A 9,649-nucleotide genomic window follows, 5' to 3' on the forward strand; every position below is an offset into this window, starting at 1 on the left:
GGCGCACTGTTATGGGGCCTTCGTGTAGTTCCTGGTCCACGTCGGTCTGGATCAGAATGAGAAACTGGATAAATAAACAGTCACCGATGATCAAGACACCCGTAGACATAATTTCGCCTGATATTCTCTAAAAAAATGACCCTGCAAGATTGATTTACTTTCTGAGAGATCGGAGTCCCTTCAGGTAATACAACAATAACGTTATAACCTTAAATGCAGTTGTTGGGCAGAAGACGTGAAACTGACAATGCGATGCTCAACATAACTCTCATTTTGTTTAGAGGATTTACTCTACAAATGAGCACATGTCATTTACTTGTATTTTAAAGTGACAGCTGACAGTTTTGTGTAAATACACCGTGTTAAGTGGATTTGGACGCAAATGTAAACAAATATTGTTCAGAAAGATATGTCGGAAACTAGGCTATAGATATTTTTCCTTTAATATGCTTAATATAATACATTGATGAATTCTGAAATCATTTATGCATTCGACATACTTTTAAATATATTTTTTTCATGTTAGAGAATATCAGTATTGATAATGAGAGGAGTTTAAAAGCCAGAGTATACTTTAAGGGATGGGTTTTGTTTTCAATTCGTATGCATTTGCATTGAAGAAGTCAAACATTACAGATCTGGCTGATCATGTGATGCACGATGGCATCTCAGAATCTGATTTTCTTTAAAAAACAACAACATATATACATATATATAGTGAAATATGGGCAAGTTGTTGAATGCAAGAAACAGAGGTGACATAAATTAGCATGACAGGCTATACTTTAACATCTCTGCATGCATGTTTTCTATTGCAGAGGATCTTAGGATGTCTTGGCTTGTTGATCTTGCCGGGAAGGCCGAGAACTTCCTGAATAAAGTGGACCAGGGTGCAGCCACCGCTTTGACAAATAACGCTCATCAGTCCTCTCTGTCCTACAACAGCCCTGACACCAAAGATTCAATCCAGTACAACTCTGCAGCTTACAGCTCCACCCATGATCAACAGCACAGGGACTCTATCTCTGCCTCATCTCTCGGAAATTCAACTTTCATCTCTGCAGCTGCTGGGAACATAAAGAAACCCAAAGCCACAGTTTTGGCCGGTACAGCTAATGTCTCCAGCACTATGCCTTTGGGTTCTAGCAGCAAAGTATCATCCAACTTTGTGCGACCCAAAAAGCCTGAAGTGAACGACGATTTGCTCTTTGACTTCTTGAACAGTTCAGACCCACCGCAGAGCGAAAGAAAGGAGGTCAGGAGAGAAACGGCATCAAAAGCTTTGGGCCCTACGGGGGGTTCAACTCCGACCCAGATGTCCCCTCTCTCTGTGGCCAGCGATCTCCAGTTGGGCCCTTCTGTCTCTGCACCTCCATCCTCCACACAGGGCCTGTCCAGAAATTCTAGCCTCAGCTCACTCTCAAACAGCTCACACAGCGTTAAAACAGAGGATGGCTCCACTCGAGATCAAAGCCAAGGTACAAAATATGCATCGTACATTGTGTTCTAACATTTGGTTAATTTCATTGGTCTGAGGGCAAGAATTTTGGCCTATTTAAAATTTTGGACCATTATAGGTTAATGACAGTGAAGAGATGAGTCGCTTAGTTTAGTGAAACTCAAAGATCTTCCTTCATTTGATGTAATAAGGGTTTAACTGAACTGCCATACAATGCTGTATCAGTGTGGAAAAATATTTGATATTTGATATATTAATGTTATATAATAATGCATAATATTAATGGTAACAATGATAAAAAATACGAATATTAATTAATATAATATGGTAAATTAATATAGCTCCAAAAAGCAGGATAGTAGATTGTGGATACAACTAAAATAGACCATAATGAGATCCAAGTCTACTTTTTAGGCCAGGGACAGAGTCAATGTAAAGACTAATTTGACTTAATTGTACTATTTATTTGTCATGCCTGACAGCTGATAAATGGCTGATATTTATAATATTAGAATTAAAGAATTTTCCATAGAGTTTGTATATATAAAATTGTTGAATTTTATTAAATGTTTGTATTTATTGAGTCTGTATTTGCCATGAAATATACTGTGAAGCTGAAATGGCAATGCACTTAAATATTATTAAACATATTATTTTGTCTAAATACAATTATTTTATCTATTTTGTCTAAATCAAACACTAAAAACAAATATTTTTAGAATTTAGGCACACACCTTTACTTAAAGGTATAGCGGAGGATCTTTCCGAATTTTAGAGAAGTCCCGCCCTCTCCAATTTTTTTAAAAATGCACATGCGCAACACTCTATTTGCTCCCGAGAGGGAACGCCTATTAAACGTGTGCACAAGAGAGCATGATAGCTTACATTAACTTTTACTAGCAGTGATTTTAAATGGATTTCTCCAAATAGCATGACAAACTTTACCTGTCTAGTAGAATCTTCGCGACTGCGGCATCAGTGGGAAGCCCAACCTGTGCTTTTAGTGCACGCCAGCGTGTGAAATATTCACCCAAAATCACTTTGGTCTTGTTTCTAAATTCTGCGGCCTTTCTCTTCTTATCATACACTTCGTATACATTTTTTCTCTTTCAACCCTCAGCCATTTTCAAAGGAATGGCTGAAACCGCTGAAACCGTAACTCATCACACATATAATACACCTGAAAGTGCGCATGCGCAGAAAGCGAAAACTACATAGGGACGAGCACGTACGACGGCCTTACGTAAACATCTCACCAGAATGATTGACACTTAGGTGGACCAATAGTATAGGCTACCCACCCGAAAAAAAAAAAAAAATCCGCTATGCCTTTAAGTTTTGATATCATGTAGTTCTTATTTCATATCTTCTGTCTAACTGTTGTTCCAGAGAGTTTGAACCCAGGGCTGGATGTTCCCCCAGAGGATCAGCCAACACTGGAGATCCCACATCAGGACCGCCATCAAGAGCTTCAGCAGCAGCAGGGCCAGGAACAGGTGATCTCCAACCTTCGTCTCGAAAACCAACTTTTACGCAATGAAGTCTCTTCTCTTAACCAGGAGATGGCCTCTCTAATCCAGAGAGCCAAAGACACGCAGGAGGGTGAGCCAGAGAGATTTCTGACCTGTTTTTGTTGAATTGCTATCAATCAGTATTAGTTATATACACTGCCCAGCCAAAAAAAAGTTGCTGTAGATAAAGTTCTTCTAACCCTAATTGATGGAGTGGTCGGCTCTGGACTCAGAGGTGCCAATTGATGTGTGAAAATGATTCTTCATGCTCCCTCCGAACCATTTTTTCACAAGTTGAGCCTGATGAGTCTTTGCTTTGTCATCCTGGAATATGGCCATAATGTGTCTTCCTACTTGGTTGTTTAAGAAATGAAAAGCTACACGCTCCATCAATTAAGGTTAGAAGAACTGTTGCCAAACATATAACACGCTACATACATACATAATCACTACAATAATGATCCAATTATAGACTCTTAAGCATTTGTCCATTTAAATCTAAACAGCTTCTTTTTTTTTGGCCGGATAGTGTACTATTATAGTATTTATTAATATTTTTAATTAACTTTTATTTTTATTTTTATTTTATTTATATATATGATTTTAGTTTGTTTTAGCAATTTTGTTATGTGCTTTTGTCATTTTTATTATTATTATTATTTAAATATTTCTATTTAGCTTTCCTTTTTTTATTTCAGTTTTAGTTGTAGTCATTTTAGGACTTCAAAATTGACAGTTCTTGTTTTAAAAAAAAAGAATATTGCAGTGTTTATTATAAATGATTTATCCATATACACATCAGTTTATTTTATTTTTTTATTCATGTGCCCTCATAATCTATCAAAATAATTTCCCATCCCTCTTGCAACAACATCTCTTCTCTTCTAATCTTTGATCACGTGTTTAGAGGCGCGAGGGCGGGGCATTCTGTCACTCACATGAAATCGACCAATAGCAAACAACAATGATCCAACGATCAATCAAATACCGATGGACAAAATCGTGTCCCACCCTAGATTTTTTTTCTCATTGAAGAAGCCATTTCACTTGGATATTCATCACAATAGGGAAGAAAATTCTTCAAAAAGCAACTTCCGTTTCACGTCGACTTTAAACTTATTGATTTCAATTAGTTACTGATTTCAATTAGTATTTTTTTTTGTTTTCTAAGCCTGCAGTTTTAAGTTTTTCATCTAATATTTATGTCAGCTTTATTTCAATTACCGAAAACTATTGTTAGTAGTTTTAATTAAAATAAGTACAGAAGCTTATGCCAGGTACACACTACACGATTTTTAGCCCCAATTTTCACTCGTCGACAGTTTTGTGAAAATCACTGACAAATGGCTGAAATCAGAGGCAAATCAGTCCTTGTAGTGTGTGTTATCAATGACGAGCATGCTAAATATCTGGACCTGTCTGCGAATTATATAGTGTGAAATGTGTTATGACTGGAAATTATATTGGAGATGACTTGCACCCAATGAGAGAGCAAGATACAGGACAAAGGGAAGTTCAGGGTGAAGAGTCACAGACCTGCAACAGAACATCACAAGCATGAATTCTGCAAGCAACCATTCTCTACTTCATATTCTTCTTCTTTCTTTTTTCTTGTTTCTCTGTAAATCAGCACACAGACAACTTAGATCACAAGCTTCTTGCAGGCTACTGTTTTTAACAGAAATAAATCCAGTCTCGCGTGTGATTTTACGTTATTTCTTGTATCAATTTTTGCGTGTGTTTGCTTGTGAAACGTAGTTTGTAGACCAGTCAGAGTTTTCTGCAATTCTTCCTTTTGAAATGTATTGTAATGTGTAACCCCCTGTCGGCGATCAGTCGTGTAATGTGCACACAGCAGCAACTAAATGGTACCCCAGACAGTCGTGTAGTGCGAGAAGAACAGCGATACGCTGAAGCCATTAAATGATTATTTCCTCCACTTGTGTAGAGGTAAACCTTGCCAGAGCTCGTGCTGACAAGTGGAACTCGGACCAGTCTCGCGTTGATCGCACGGTTCGAGAGCTGAGCGCGCAGGTTGATGACCTCACAGAAGCCCTGTCGGCAAAGGATGGTCAGCTGGCGGTCCTGAAAGTGCGACTGGACGAGGCAGATCAGCTACTGAAGGCCCGAAGCTCAGCCCTTGAAGAAGCTCAGAGCGAGAGGGTCAGGTTGGTCTCTTTAACAACTCAAAGAAGCAGAACATCACTTCTGGTTTAGTTGACCATCTGAAGTTAATCCATATCTTCTCTTATATGAATAAACAAACCTCTAATGCAATTTTGTGTTTTAGGATTCTTCAGGATCAGAGTGAGGGCAGCAGTCTTCAGTCTCAGGCTTTACAGACATTACAGGAAAGAGTAAGAGACTCAGATTCAGCAGTTAAGAGAGAACAGGAGAGCTACAGACAGATGCAGGTGAGTTGGCAGGTGTAAATGGGGCCATAAAAAAAAAAACAGGATTTATGTTGCAATCTCTATAGGTCCGAAGACATTCTGTAGGACCTGGAGATTAACAGATGGACCTGGTAGGTCTTAGTTACGTGCCATTTTCTCACAGAGTGAGTTTGCAGCACGACTGGCGAAGGTGGAGGCCGAGCGTCAGACATTGGCGGAGTCTTTAACGAACGCAGAGCGTCGGGTGACGGAAGAGAAACAGAGAGCTGAGGAACTACAGCAACAGGTCAAGAGTGCCCGATCTGCAGCAGAGTACACCAAACAGGAACTACAAGACTACAAAAACAAAGCCTCACGCATACTACAGGTATCCTTCTTTCTTTATTCTCATGGCACTTTTTATCTCTGTTTGATAAGCGTATGAAGTATCGTGTGTGTGTTGTTGTTCCTCTAGTCTAAGGAGAAGCTGATCAGCAGTCTGAAGGAGGGCTCAGGTCTTGAGGTGCTGGAGGGGGCCGGGGCTGGAGTTGAACTCGAAGAGCTACGTCATGAGAAAGAGCTGCAAAGAGAAGAGATTCAAAAACTACAGGCTCAAATACAGAGCTTGCGGACAGAGATACAGGTGCGCACACACGCACACACACACACACACACCAAACAAAATTCCAAAATATACAATCTCAAATGTAGATTTTATTGATATAAAGTACGCACAGATGCAGATCAAGGCTGGGCAACATTTGAAGGTATTTAGTGTGTCTCCTTATTTTTGTTAGTTTGCTTTTAAATTACTTTAAAGGCTGAAGAACCAAAAATTATACCAAACACTAAATTAAAAAACAATTTGATTTATTTATTTTTGTTTATATGCATCACTATAATAATACATGGTTATAAATAGCAATATTTACCTGTTTATTTATAATTTATATTTTTATAATTTATATACTATATTTACTAGATATTCTAATATGAAAAATGGCAAAACAATTTATGTATTTCTTTCCCTCACATTAATAAAAGTATAGTTTAAAATCAGAATGTTGCTTAATTTTAATTGCCAGCAAAATCATTGGAAATATATCAATAGATCATATTATATATGATTACAAATTTATCTGGAAAATTTTAGAAAACGTGTCTTTTATTATATTATATTATATTATATTATATTATATTATATTATATTATATTATATTATATTATATTATATTATATTATATTATATTATATTGAATCAAATTTATTTATCAGTCCACACTAAACTACAAATTGTATTTAATTATATGCATTTATATGCATCACTATAATAATACATGGTAATAAATAGCAATAAATGCCAAACATTCCGTTCTTTCACTTAAAAGATTTATAAAATCAAAATATTTACAATGTTGCTTAATTTTAGTGGCAGCAAAATTATTTAAAATATATAATGAATGTTATACGTGAATATGTATATCGGCCAGCTCTAATCCAGATGTAAACACACAGTAGATATCTTCTGTTTTCTCTAGGATCTGGAAACCCAGGCGCTCAATGAGACGGAAAACTGGAGAGAACAGCTGGCTGAAGTACAGGAACAACATGCCCAGCAGATCAGAGCCAAACAGGACATGGACGCAGAACTGGAGAGATCCAAACAGGTACTTGAGATGGCGCCATTCAGGTTTTTAGAGAGGGTGTATTGTGGTTGAGGAATATGCTGAATAGTGAGTGAATGTGGATTAATTTTAATGCAGGAACTGCAGTACACTGAGGAAGAGCATCATCGCACTAAAATCACCCTTCAGGGTCGCGTCAAAGACCGAGAAGATGAGATCCAGAAGCTTAGAAACCAGGTACCCCACACACACATGCCTGGACATAAATTTACGAGGACGGAATAGCAATTGAGGTTTTACAGTAATCGTGTTCAAAAGAAACCTCTGTGCACTCACTCCAAGTTTTCTGAATTTTGATGGGGAATTTTACAATTCTCCTGCTAGCTGACCAATAAGACTCTGAGCAACAGCAGTCAGGCGGAGCTGGAGGGCCGTTTGCACCAGCTGACAGAGACACTGATTCAGAAGCAAACCATGTTAGAGGCCCTGGGCACAGAGAAAAACTCGCTGGTGTTTCAGCTGGAGAGGCTGGAACAGCAACTGAAGAGCCTGCAGGGTGGTCAGAACAACGGCTCACACATCAACATGGCTGCCATTGAGGGACCAGGTCAGTGCACTGCATGATGGAACTGGATCAATTCAACTCAAACTTGTTTGAATGGAACTATTTAATTTTCGACAGCCCAACATGATTGTGTGTGTACAGGTGCTAGGCAGAGGAACACCCCAATCCTGTTTAGTGATGCAGACGGACCGGGTACAGGAGTGTATGGGAAGGTTCGTAAAGCGGCCAGCACCATTGACCGCTTCAGGTAACTGCATCCCTGGAAATCTGCTAAATGTATTTTACAGTGTTCCAATAGCATTATGAAAATGTTTGTTTGTTTTTCCTCCTTCAGTATACGTTTAGGAATCTTTCTCAGACGTTACCCCATGGCCAGGGTCTTTGTTATTATTTATATGGTGAGTTCACAGCGTGTAAAGGAATGTTTGGAAGTAAAAATTAAGAATTTAAACTTTCAGGGAAAATTTGGTGTGTTTGTATTTATTTATGTGTTGAATGTATGTTTTTCGTTGCAGGCACTACTACACCTTTGGGTAATGATTGTCCTTTTGACATACACACCAGAGATGCACCCCAGTCATCCTGATGGGAGATGAAGGACTTTCAATCTATAATAAGACAAAATAATCTGTTTGTGATTAGTGAAAGTTAATAAAGGTTCAACTTAGGGAGATTTCAGGCTGCCCTACAGTGGCTCAATATGCATTCATATACAATTTGCACAGACATGTTGTTGGATGTTTTCTCTCTCTCTCTCTCTCTCTCTCTCTCTCTCTCTCTCTCTCTCTCTCTCTCTCTCTCTCTCTCTCTCTCTCTCTCTCTCTCTCTCTCTCTCTCTCTCTCTCTCTCTCTCTCTCTCCCTCCCTCCCTCTCTGTTATACTCACATTTTCCCTCATTCCACCTCATTTATTTTGTCTTGGCCCATTTTCAGTAAAGTTTGGTATGAGTGTTAAGAGCAGTATAAAGTGAAATATTTAAGGTATAATGTAAAGGTGTGGTTTTATTCGATTAAGAATCTCTTTTCTTTTAATCATCTCTATTTCATGCAAATGTAATCATAATTATTTTTGTCATAGGAAATAACAGAATGTATTCCTGACACTGTAAAGCAGATTTATCTTAATAAATATTAACACAGACATAATCTTTATTCTCCCAGCTGTTTTTGCGACTTTGTTATATAGTAGTACAGATGGACACCGGAGGGGAGATAATGAGGAAAATGTAGAAGTTGCTCAAATATATTATAAATTAATATTTAAAAATAACACATACATGTATTTTAATGTATAATTAATTATTTTGAAGGCTTTGGAAAGAAGTCTTTTATGCTCATGGAACCTACATTTATTTGATCAAAAATACAGTAAAAAAAAGTAATACTGTGAAATAATATAAACAATTTAAATATCTATTTTCTTTTTAAATATATTTTAAAATGTAATTTATTCCTGTGATGGCAAAGCTGAAGCTTCAGTGTCACATGATCCTTAAGAAACTGAATCAACACTGAACTAACTTCAGCTGAATAATGACTTTATTTTCTTTTAGAGCTGCTGTAAAACCAAAATGAATTGTTTGAATCATTTTCCTGTTATCCCTGTAAAGCTGCTTTGATACAAATCTGTATTGTATAAAGCGTTATATAAATAAAGGTGACCTGACTTGACAGAAATCATTATAATATGCTGATTTGGTGCTCAAGAAACATTTATTATTATTATCAATTATCAACATTAAAAACAGTTCTGCTGCTTAATATTTTTTGCGGAAGCCTTGATACTTTTTTAAGGTTTCTTTGATGAATAGCAGCTTCAAAAGAACAGCATTTATTTTAAATAGATTGTTTTTCTAATTGTGTTAAATTGTGTTAAAAGTCTTTGCTGTCTTTGCTTTGCATTTTAATGCATGCTTGCTTAATTAAAAGTATACATTTCTATTAAAAAAAAAATCTAACTCAGTCTGACCCATCAAACATGAGCAGTAGTGTATATATTATATAACCTAATTATACTACATATATCGTATGTCATATGAATATCGTATATGATGAATATTATCACATTTGCTGTTCCGGAGTAGGTTTTATCACTGTGTTGCAGTACTCGTTATGTCC

The 9,649-nt window shown here is 37.1% G+C and overlaps 1 protein-coding gene across 1 annotated transcript; it reads left to right on the forward strand.

Annotated features, from left to right (window-relative positions):
* The first annotated feature begins 4 nt into the window (after positions 1 to 4).
* On the forward strand, positions 5 to 8,677 carry golga5 (golgin A5). Its single transcript, XM_056253014.1, has 13 exons — positions 5 to 184; positions 819 to 1,478; positions 2,837 to 3,061; positions 4,919 to 5,138; positions 5,261 to 5,384; positions 5,527 to 5,730; positions 5,818 to 5,985; positions 6,881 to 7,009; positions 7,106 to 7,204; positions 7,352 to 7,574; positions 7,674 to 7,779; positions 7,867 to 7,930; positions 8,048 to 8,677. Exons 2-13 carry the CDS (start codon positions 830 to 832, stop codon positions 8,126 to 8,128), a joined length of 2,292 nt encoding a protein of 763 aa, XP_056108989.1. The 5' UTR covers positions 5 to 184; positions 819 to 829; the 3' UTR covers positions 8,129 to 8,677.
* Positions 8,678 to 9,649: the final 972 nt, after the last annotated feature.

This window comes from Rhinichthys klamathensis, unplaced genomic scaffold (assembly GCF_029890125.1).
Source record: "Rhinichthys klamathensis goyatoka isolate OS25496 unplaced genomic scaffold, OSU_Roscu_1.1 h1tg000100l_1, whole genome shotgun sequence".
NCBI classification, from domain to species: Eukaryota; Metazoa; Chordata; class Actinopteri; order Cypriniformes; family Leuciscidae; genus Rhinichthys; species Rhinichthys klamathensis.